Source organism: Eptatretus burgeri, chromosome 7 (genome assembly GCF_056783735.1).
Source record: "Eptatretus burgeri isolate ZD-2024b chromosome 7, Ebu_testis_v1, whole genome shotgun sequence".
Classification (NCBI taxonomy): Eukaryota; Metazoa; Chordata; class Myxini; order Myxiniformes; family Myxinidae; genus Eptatretus; species Eptatretus burgeri.
The window spans coordinates 57,047,594-57,059,668 of record NC_140967.1 but is presented as its reverse complement, the minus strand read 5'-3'; the positions used below and the strand labels follow the sequence as shown (position 1 = coordinate 57,059,668).

Below are 12,075 nucleotides of genomic sequence, written 5' to 3'. Positions count from 1 at the left end.
GCATAGCTGTTCTTATATGAGTGTTTTTACATCCTGATAGGAGGTGACTCGTACCTTCTGTTTCTATCTTGCAGATCCTGATGGCCTCAGGATCTGATGGGCTCAGTGCTGCCGTCTTCATAAAGCCATTGGTATAGTGTCCTTCTTCTTGGGCATTTAAAAATGATTCATTCTCCATCCCAGTTGAGCTGACCACCTCTTAGCCATTCCAGTCATTCTTCTTGGTATATGCCCAATCTGTCCAACTCTTTCTATATACTGTTCCTGCTCTTTTATTGTTTTCCCAGTTGTCGGTGTGTGTGTGCATGCGTGCGTGCGTGCGTGCACCCACGTGCATGTGCAACATCATGTTTTACAGTGGGCAGTGTTGGTTAAAACCTGATATTGAAAGTGACATACAAAAGGAGGCAAAAGAAAACGTGAGTTTTATTTTTTGGGTGGGTGAGCTTTTTTTTTTTAAGTAAATTGACATCATCAATTGTCTTTTGAATTCTGAACTTTTTCTCCCCACTGATCACCAAGTATAATGTCCTTATACTCAATGAAAGCATGTCCTCATTAAACCGTTTACATCGCCATCTCTGGAAAAAAAATCTCTCTCAGTCTATGATAACCCCTTGAGACCCCAAAGGAAATTAAAAATCTTATTCTCAGATACAAATTAGGGTTTACAAGTTTTTCTAAAAACCAACTCATTCAACTGACTTGCACAAACCAGAGAATAATTGAACATTGCATGATGTACACCAAAGCACTGCTTTACATAAATTAACCAAACAATGATCTTTTAAAAAAGTTTCCATGAACATTAATGCATTTGGATTGATTAAGAAAAATGCATAAATAAACATACATAAGGCACTTTCTAAAAATTAAAGAACAGTTTATACAATCTATAATATTCTACACCATATACACAGTGTGTCCATTTTAAGGACTCAGTTCTTTTTTTGTCTGATAACTTGATGCATGAAACTGAGACGGTGAGGTTTCCATTCCACGAAGAACTTCACGTGACTGTACAGCAATTCCAGCAGTTGGAGTGCTTTTTCCGCCGTTTTCTCAATGCAACAAAGATGGCTTCGTCAAACACTGCTTTGAGGCCCTTCTGGGTAAGTGCAGAACACTCCAAGTAGCAACACGCTCCAATCTGCAAACATAGGAGGACAGATGATTGGTGGTGGGGAAGGAGAGCGGAAGGGGAGGGGGGAAGTCGATGAAAAGATGAGGAAGAAGAGTGAGAGGTTAGTCATGGCTGGGTGGAGAGTGGAGAGTACTCAAAATGCCCGTTACTTTCAATCTGGCTTTCTGGTATAATGATAGGATGAAGTGAAATACAGTATGTCATGTCTTGATGAAGAAGCCCTTCCACATCATATTTTACTAAAAAGAGAAGTGTGTGTGTGTGTGTGTGTGTGTGTGTGTGTGTGTGTGTGTGTGTGTGTGTGTGTGTGTGTGTGTGTGTGTGTGTGTTTCTGTCTCACATGGTTCATTCTAAAGCATTCCGTTGGAAAGCAAATAATCGATTTACATAGAACAAATAATTAGTGTCCATTTAATCATAAATATGCCCGTTTTAAAAGCCAGTGTTTCCCAGGATTGATGAAGAAGAAGTGGGACCTCGAGCTTGAAGTAGTTCCTGCTATTGTAAAATAATAAAAATGTTCCCGTTGTGAGGCTAATAATCGATTTACTTGTAACAAATAATTAGAGCCCGTTTAACCATAAGGGTGCGTGTTTTAAAAGCCCCTCTTGGATTGAGCAAGAAGATGTAGGAATGGGAGCTTCAAGGGGAACACAAACGTTCAGACCACCTCAACCCGAATCTATCTATACCTTGATACCCTACAAAATAGATATGGTGTCTTTTTCTGATTTGTCATTAAAAGTCAATATCCTCTTCTTCTTCACTCTTAGCTGTGGCATCACACCTGGGAGTCGACGACCATATTTGTACTGTCTACGGGTTACATTGCGGTACGATTTAACTCAAATGGCAAATAACTTTCGATTTTCCACAAATGTGCTGAGTCGATGCGTCCTTGGTGCTTGTAGTAATACAACCCGAGATGGTTTCATGCTGCACCAATGGCCGAAAGACCCCAAATTTGCCAGAAATTGGACGAGGTTTGTCAGAAATACCCGAGTGTGGATCGGGCTGACAAAATATTCGTTTTTGTGCTCAGAACATTTTCAGAGCACTGTAATAAAAAAACAGATGGCTATAGATCTTGTGGTTATCTGCTATGATTGAGAGAAGATACCATCCCGATTAAGTGGAAGAACCAGCAGTCACTCAACTGTAAGACCATCTCTATCCAGATACCAGTGCATGTACCCAGACAATTTGAGCGGTGAATCAAACACCTCAGCTCGCCACCACTACCACACCAGCACCACTCCCTTCTCCATTGGGGCGGGACATCGACACGTCACAACATGGATACGGGAAGGACACAATGGTGGAACATGACACAGTATGGACACGATTGTGGGACATGACAGCACAACATGGCACGGACACAACAGTGGAACATGACATGGCACGACCAGAGACACAAATGGTGTCCTGGGAAAGTATGAAATGGACGATCCCATAACATGCAGGACACCTGGTCAGCCTATGATGGTGGGACATAGCATTCGCCGCCCATTTTGTCATCAGTGTCCATGCTGTGTCTTTGTCATGTCCGTGCTGTGCCGTGTCCATGCCATGTCCATGGTGTGTCATGTCCGTGCTGTGCCGTGTCATGCCGTGTCGGTGCCTTGTCAATGCTGTGTTGTACCGTATTTTTGCTGGAGTGATGTGACTGATTTATCAATCAATACAAAATCACTTGTAATCTATCAATTGAATAGAAAAACAAAACCTACCAATCTGTAGTCGACAAGTGACTGGCGTTTTCATTTTCACTTATACCTCCATGTCACCATCTTCGTTTGAATCGCTCGCATACGGCTCAAAATGATGAGGGTCCATAATTCCCACGAAAGCGTTTCCATCAGTAATTTTGTCTCCAATAGTTTATTCAATATCCCACTGATCAGTTTCAACATATTGAGAACCTTCGAAGTTGCCCATGACGGTGGAATTGATATCGGAATCCAAGCTCAAAATACTGTTTCTCTATGTAAGCCGCCATTTGGATCAAAGTGGGTTCCAGGTGTGACGTCAGTGGCAAAAATGGAAAATCGACATTTTACGGCTTTTTGGTATATATATATATATATATATATATATATATATATATATATATATATATATATATATATATATATATATATATATATATATATATATATATACTAGTAAAGGTGCCCGTCTTGGACGGGCATCACTGGCAACATATGGTAAAAGACAGATAGCATGAATGTATTTTAAACAATATATTATATCATTTTTATCCATTGATTATCATTCAGGTTTTCCCCTTCGACTGTCCCGCAGTAGCTCCACTTCGATGATATTACCACGTAGTTTCGTGACTACACAACGTGTACCATTCGTGAGTTCCGGACGATCCGGACGCATTAAAATTACAGGGCACCCTACTTTAAAGTGATCCAAAAGGCTGGATCAGTTTCGTCTACATATTCATATCTTGTAGATTTTTAGCTGGCCGGATCAGTTTCGTCTACATATTCATATCTTGTAGATTTTAGCTGATTCTGAAACTGTTAACAGCATGTCGATCGGATGGTTCTGTGATTTTCTACGGTAGTAAACAGAAGTACGACTTAAGCCTGTACGCCACTATGCGGAGACCCGAGCACCTAATATTTCACAACAAACTTAAAACTCACAAAATTTGAAGATATTTTAAATAAACAATTTGTTATAATATCAATTAAATATCATTTTTATCCATCGATAATATGAATTGTTCTGTACAGCTATAGTTGTTCTCTTGGGATCTGCGCATCCATCCGCGATCTATGTTCTAATGAAGTGCAGTAGGAATAATAAAAACAGCACCGTGCGGGAGTGTAGGTAATCTCTCCAAAGCTCTCGGAAAGCCTTAAAATGCATCACGATCGGTTTGATTGTGAACAGATATATGGACGGACGGACATCGAGACCGGTTTTATTAGGTCATCATGAAGGTACCGTTTGATATTACGCATTGAAATAGAGATATGAATACTCAAGTGAGTTTATTATATGTCTATGATTGATAGCTTAATGACAGCTCAATAACATGAGCAATTTAATATGGCGTATAGTGATTAATAATAATATACTCCACAAAAGGTTTTACGAACTCATCTTAGTGGTCCTCTAAAAAATGGGAAACATTTTTATTTCTTTTTTGTGCAATAATTCCTCCCATTTTGCAAATGGAGAACATGAACTGTTTAACTACCATAATCATCAAAACGAATTTTGAGGGGCGTCTTAAGGAAGACAATAATATCATCTATATTAATATTTTGGCACGCCCCTTTTTTTTTGTTCCACCATCAGATTTTCCACCATCAGATTACTATATATGTCAAAGCTTGTTTCATTTCATGCAGTAACAAAAAAGGGGCGTGCCGAAATATTAATATCGATAATAATAAGATTTAACTACCATAATCATCACAACGAATTTTGAGGGGCCTCTTAAGGAAGACAATAATATCATTACTATATATGTCAAAGCTTGTCTCATTTCATGCAGTAACAAAAATCTGATGGTGGAACAAAGAAATTGGCATGCCGAAATATTTATATATATCTATATATTGTTGCGGATTCGCGCCCGCCGGCGTGCGAACGGCCACGTAACTCGAATCGCGGCACGTCGCCCACCGGACGGACAATCCCGTCGTGACCCTCTCGGACTAACGCCGGGAACTAGTCACGGGTGGGCCTTTCGGCCTCACCACGATCGTGCCAATCGGCCCCCCGCGTGGGATAGGGTTGCTCGCCAAATTCGACCTACCTAAGTACCCACACGGAGGGTAGACCGGGCGATCGCAGGTCGACTTCGGACACGGGCCACTTTAAGCGACCCGTTCCGTACTATCGGGATAACCGAGCGGTGTTATCGTCGGCCTCGACGGTTCGATTAATTATTGGGCGTATTTAGCCCACGACCAACCCTTTACGTGAAGTAAGATGGAGATTCAATAAAGGAAAAGACGAAGCGAAACGGGAGAAACAGTTCAACATAAAGCACATTTATTTCGCGATGGCACACGGATAGCACACATATACAATTATACACCAAAAGCAAATGTAAATGTGGAAGAAACACAACAATAATGCACAATAAGCAAATGTAAAAGTGAAACACAATGCAGATCTACCACCGACTAGCGAGCACACGGCAACACTTATACAGTTTTACTTCACAGACGGTGCCGCCAACACATATACTCAAAGCAAAAGAAAAGGGACCACCCTCAACGATGAGGGGGGCAGACGGGCCTGGGGCCGAGACCGCGTCGAGCCTACCCGTCTGGTGATGAGCCGCAACATGGCGGTGGCGCCCCGACTCCGCGGGCCTTGCGGACAGTGTCTGGAATGGGGTGGGAACGGGGCCCCCTTCTCACACTATCTCAGCGCGGGGGGAAACAGGAGGGGGTTGTTGATGCTCGGGGGGGATGAGGATATCTCGCTGGCTCGGGTCCCGCGACGAGCTTCTCCACCGCGACCTCGGTCGCGTTACCGGCCTCTCCTCTCCGCAGCTCCCCGACTCTGACACGAGCGCCCTCTCGACTGCCTTCGCCGCCGCCACCTCTCCAACTCTCCACAGCTCCGTCTAACTGCTTTCTCCGACTCTTCTCTTCTCCACTCTCCTTGACTGACTCCTTCCAACTCAACTGCCTTGACTGACTACTACTGCTCCGACTCTTCCCAACTCAACTGCCTGGCGAGCGAACGCGGCCCTTTATAGCCCCCGGGGCTTCGCTCCTTCACCTTCGACCCTTTACCTCTGGCTGGCTCCCCATTGGACAGAGGAAAAGTGGGTGTGAATGCTTTTTGATCCGCGAATCTGCATATAGCGATTATACTCCGACGCACCTGGAGGCGGGGCCAAATCGCCCCGTGCTCGCTGATAGGACGGAACAGAAGTGGGCGTGAATAGTTTTTGATCCGATTTCTTCGGAAAGGCTGGTGTTTCTGCACCCGCTGCTCGGTGCGCGCCCTGCACGAGTCCAGTATCGGTGCCCACAAGCGGCGCGGGAATGGCGGTGATGCGATGGTTGCGAGAGCGAGATGTGACGGCAAGGGTCGTGGCTGTTGTTGTGAAGCGGCGTTGCTGTTGGTGGTTGTTGTGTGATGGCTGTTGAGACGTGGTTGGTGGTGGTAGTAATGGTAGTAATGGCGGCTGGTCCAAAATAAAGATAGTAAAATAAAAACGGCTATCTGGAAGGGTCGCAGCCCGAATGAATGACATTTATTCCCTCTAAACAACGGGTTTGGGCCTAACTACACATATACTTACAGAGATATCTCACCTAAGGGACCTGAATGGTGGTTTGCGAATTTCGTCAACCACAACAATATATATATATATATATATATATATATATATATATATATATAGTACTTTGTGATTGGCAAAATATATATATATATATATATATAGTACTTTGTGATTGGCAAAAAATATATATATATATATAAATATATATTGAATTTTTTTTCCTTCAAATTAGACCACCATTAATGGTTTTCAGAAAAAAAAAATTGCGTTTGGTTCCCATGTAGCAGATCCAACATTAACATTTATTGTTCTATGACAACAGGAACAACAAAAAGTGGAGGACATGGAAGAAGCACACAAAATTATATATAGTCATATTTCTCAAAACAATAGAAAAATATCTAAAAGTATTGTGACGTCCACGGGACTTGAACAGTCCCGCCAACGTAGAATGAGCCGAAACGATGGAGGCGGTTTATTTATTTATTTATCACCCAAACATGGCGGTTCTAATCGCTCTACCGCAAACGGGACGAGGAAGGTGGCACGAGTCACTTTTCACTGAGTTGATGATGTTTATTTGTTTTTATTATTAACCAGAAATAACAAGACTCGGCAAGAAGAGGGATCCGGGGCGATTCGACGGGATGGTGTGGGATCGGGCGTGGGGAAAACACAGACAATTCCAATGAATATACAGATCTCAAACCCTCTAAGGCACCAAGTTCACACACACACACACACACACACACACACACACACACACACACACACACACACACACACACACACACACACACACACACACACAAAATGTAGCTATTTCTGGTGGTCAGGCTGGACAGTGTGGACGCAACTGTCCCTGGATCAGCGTCGGACGAGCTGGCCTTGCTCTCGTCGGGGGGGGGGGGGGCAGGAGAAACCGTGGTGCTGTCGACCTCCTGGTCCTGGCCCAAGTCCGCTCACAGCCGCCAGGGAACCAGTTCTGGCGCCAAATTGCGAGCAGGAGAGGGAGGCAGGTCCGCCCGCCGTTCGACCACGTACTCCGAGTCAGCAGAACCCCAGAGCCAACCAAGGTGAGGCACGAGGCTCAGCAAGGCTCCAAGACACGATGAAGAACACGATCGAATCAGCACAACAACAAGTATGCTTCCCGCGCAACAGCCTCCACACCAAAAAAACACGATCATTTTGTCCCGATCTTCTTCCTCTTCCTTTTCGACCCCGAACAGAACCTTTTTATCCTCCTGTCCTCGTCACTTCCAATCGAGCCGTTTATTGGCCCACCGCCGTCGCCTTCTGCCAATCGTGATCACGGGGCGGAGCCATCTGCTGCACTGTCCTGTGACATCATGGCCAGTCTCCAGAGAATACCAAAAGGGGTTTACGCAGACACACTTACCCTATCCCGTGTCCCTATCTAATTACGTGACAATTATCATGTCCCCCTTGAAGAAATGAACATTTACTAGACAACTTATCACCACAAAAACAAAACCTGTCAAAGGGCGGAGGAGCTCCTTGTGAGCCAACGGCCATCCATATCTAGTGCCCAACTGTGTCTGCGGACGTCCTCCTGCAGTTGGGTTACTTCTTATTAGGAGGTTGGTGGCAGGATTTGCACTCCGGCCACCGTAAAACGCTTCATTCCGCAAAACGCAAAAACGCAAAAAAATCTGAAAACCCACTCCGTGGGAGTACCTCCTGTGCAGCTTCCCTTCGCAGGGCAGCTCACCGGATGACAGGATTGGGGCAAAGCCTTCGGGACCCCCAATCTTTGATAGGAGGGAAACCACGGGGTAACATCCCTGGGTCAGATTGCGGGAGAGTGTGTTGGAGTGGTGCTGAGGTGTCGTCCACCAGACGGCGGTCTCCTTGGGTTAACCTGAGGCGGTCCCTTCGGGTGGGTGCCTGGAATGTCCTATCCCTAAGAGAAGATGATCACCTGTCTCTGTTATCATCTGAGCTCAAGCGTTTGGACATCGGGATTGCAGCTCTCTCTGAGGTTCGGAGACCGGATTGCGGCGAGATAATGGTGGGTGGTTGCACCTACTATTGTTCTGGTCGCTCTGATGGTTACCATACCCAAGGAGTTGCTGTAGCTGTGTCCAATAAGCTGACCCCAATGATAATTGAGGTAACACCGGTCAACGAGCGTATTATGAGATTAAGGATTCGCCACTCCTTAGGTGTCATTTCCCTGGTCTCTATTTATGCTCCGACTGAGGCGAGTGATCTCACCGTGAAGGACACATTCTACGCCACACTCGAGTCTGTGGTTGATCAGTGTCCCAGACGAGATATACTTCTAGTCTTGGGGGATTTCAATGCATCGACTGGAACTGATAGGGATGGTTATGAGGTGTGTGTTGGTCCCCATGGGTCAGGAACTATGAACCAGAATAGCACTAAGTTCCTTGACTTTGCAAGAAGTCATGGACTTAGGGTGGCTGGTTCATGGTTTCAGCGCCCGCAAGCTCATCGCTGGACTTGGTATTCCAACGCTGGCGGTGTGGCAAAGGAGATTGACCATGTCCTCGGTCGTTGGATTGACCACGGTCGTTGGAGGATGATCCAGAACTGCAGGGTCTACCGGAGTGCTCAGTTCCTCAATACTGACCACAGGCTTGTTGTAGCAACTCTAAAGCTGCACCTTAAATCCTGGAGAATGGTACCATCCCAGCCTAGGCTGGATGTTGCCAAGCTCAGGGATGAGAGAGTAGCTGAGGAGTTTGCAAACAGGCTGAGTGGACACTTGGGGGGTCTGGGTGCTTTGGGGGGTCCTGAAGAGTTGTGGAGCACCTTCAAGACCACCGTCCTTGATGTTGCCGGTGGATGCCTTGGAGTTCACCGCAGGGCAAAGAAGAATTTTGTCTCTCAAGGGACACTGGATACCATTGACCAGAGTCGCAGGGCCAGGCTGAATGGCAGAGCTGAGCTGTTCAGGGAGCTGAGGCGTAAAACTGTACGTGCACTGAGGGTGGACAAGGAGGCCTATGTGCGAGGAATCTGTGAGGGGGTAGAGCATCACCTGTGGACAGGTGATTCTCGTCCCGCTTACAGGGGAATTCGCGCATTATGTTCATCCAAGCCCATCCCTCGGAGCACTGCAGTTCGAGCAGAGAGTGGTAGGCTCTTGACAGAGGAGTCTGAAGTGAAGGCCCGCTGGGCCGGTTACTTTGAGCGGTTGTACCAGGCTGATCCCCCAGCTGTCGAGTTGGACGTCAAGGGTGCTACAATCCCTGTTGCTGACCCTCGAATCAACTGTGGTCCACCATCGCTTGTGGAAACATGGGCTGCGGTGAACCAGTTGAAACGGGGCAAAGCTCCAGGGATCTGTGGCATCCATGCTGAACTTCTCAAGGCTGGTGGAAATGCTGCACTCGTGTCGTTGCATGCAGTTTTGTGCTCTGCCTGGAACACAGGCATCATCCCAACTGACTGGAAGAGGGGCCTTGTTGTCCCTCTCTGGAAAGGGAAGGGTGATCGCCAAGACTGCAACAACTACCGAGGGGTGACGCTGCTCTCAGTGCCGGGCAAGGTCTTTGCTCGGATAATTTTTGATAGGGTTCGCCACCATCTGCTTGAGCACCAGCGTCCAGAGCAGTCAGGCTTTACACCCAAGAGGTCAACGATTGACCGTATCCTTGCACTTCGTGTCCTCACCGAACGCAGACGAGAGTTTCGGCAGGGGCTGCTTGCAGCCTATGTTGATCTCTGTAAAGTGTTCGATTCAGTGAATCGGGATGTCCTCTGGAGGATTCTTGGTCTTCGTGGGGTGCCACCGAAACTGATCGATCTGATGTCTGAACTCTACTCTGGTACTGAGAGTGCTGTGAAGTGTGGTGGTACCATCTCTGACTTATTTCCAGTTGTTACTGGAGTTCGTCAGGGATGTGTACTTGCCCCCACACTTTTCAGCACTTGTATGGACTGGATTTTTGGGAGGATGTCGGAGAGATCAAGTTGCGGTGCATCGTTTGGCAATGTCAAGATCTCGGACCTTGATTTTGCAGATGATGCAGTTATCTTTGCGGAGACTTTAGACATCCTCTTGGGGGCCCTGGAGGTGCTGAATGAGGAGTCGGAGCCGTTGGGATTACGGATTTCTTGGGTCAAAACTAAGATCCAGGCTTTCGGTGACATCTTGGATGCTGCTGTCCTGTCTGTGTCTGTTTGTGGTGAGGATGTTGAGGTCGTGGATAGATTCACTTACCTTGGCAGTGATATTCATGTCTCCGCAGGTTGTGAGCCGGAGGTCAATAGACGTCTGGGTCGGGCCTGGGGAGTCATGGATTCACTGGATCATGGGGTGTGGCGCTGCCGGTACCTGTGCGGAAGGACGAAAGTCCGAGTCTTCAGGTCCTTGGTACTTCCAGTCTTGCTCTATGGGTGCGAGACTTGGACTTTGACCAAGGATCTGAGACAGAGACTTAATTCCTTTGGTACTGGGTCTCTTCGGAGAATCCTTGGCTATCGCTGGTCGGATTTTGTGTCCAACGAGCGGTTGCTGAGAGAGACTCGGATGAGATTTGTTACCTGCATAGTCCGTGAGCGTCAGCTGCGGCTGTATGGACATGTGGCTCGTTTTCCTGACGCTGATCCTGCTCACCAGATTCTCTCAGCGAGGGAGTCTCATGAGTGGAGGAGGCCAGTGGGCCGACCACGTGCCTCATGGTTGCAGCAGGTTGACCATCATCTCAAGGAGATGGGGATGGGCCTGGCATCTGCCTGGGGGATGGCCAGACGGAGGCCCCTGGAGTACCGGCGGAAAGTGGACGCAGCGACGCGCTGTTCTGGCACATGCTCCCATACCTGACCTGACCTTATCACCACTGAATTGCTACTTATTACATCGAGATCCTGGTAAACTCGAACAGCATGGCATACCTAATTAAACATCCTAATTACCCTTTGAATGCATACCCCCCCCTCAAACGTAACAGTACATAGAACTAACACACAAACAACAACCACAACCACCATGGTGGCAGCAGCAGAAACAACGTGTTATAAAAGATCCTCTTTTTCACGTGTTTTACTTCATTTTAAATCCTCATCATTTTGTATGCAACCTGTGGCTGATGGTTGCATCATTGCTGGGAGCATGGCTGTGCCACTGATGCAGTCCCTCCCGTTTCCAGTCAGGTGGTACTCATTTTGCTAACCTCTGTAGGATGGCAGGTTGAGTTAACCCCACCAGGTGTGAATTAATCAGAAAATAGGGACTCAAACTCAAGACTCTAAGATCTTAAGGCAGCCACCTTAACCATCCTCATTAACACTTGCAGATAGGCATGCAATATGTCTGTGAAGTACAACATAGTCTTCTTATTAAACCTATCAGTGAAGCAACGAGTCAGCATGCCTAATCCTGAATTAAAACTAGTCTAATAATATTTTTTTATAAAGCATTGCAGTGAAGTCTGATCCAAATAGTTTTAAAGCAATATATGTATTTGTTTATTGTAATCAGTAAAAAAAATAGTGGGAGATAAAACATGAGAAAGAAAATAACTTGCACCAAAAACTTTAACATTTTCACGCTGACGCTCACGCTCAGGCTCACGCCGGGGGTATCGCTATAGCTCTCTGTTCTTCCAACAGGCGAGCTAACAAGTGTCTTTGGCCATATTAACAGAGAATGGCAAGTGAC

General features: G+C 46.3%; 1 protein-coding gene across 1 annotated transcript in view; it reads right to left on the bottom strand.

Annotated features, from left to right (window-relative positions):
• Nucleotides 1–407: 407 nt before the first annotated feature.
• LOC147023312 (rho-related GTP-binding protein RhoQ-like) overlaps nucleotides 408–12,075 on the bottom strand; it is a 27,492-nt gene continuing 15,824 nt past the window's right edge. Inside the window, exon 5 of the mRNA XM_085888571.1 lies at nucleotides 408–1,150. Coding sequence (XP_085744697.1) covers nucleotides 1,010–1,150 — 141 coding nt within the window. The 3' untranslated portion in view covers nucleotides 408–1,009. The remainder of the gene's footprint in view (nucleotides 1,151–12,075) is intronic.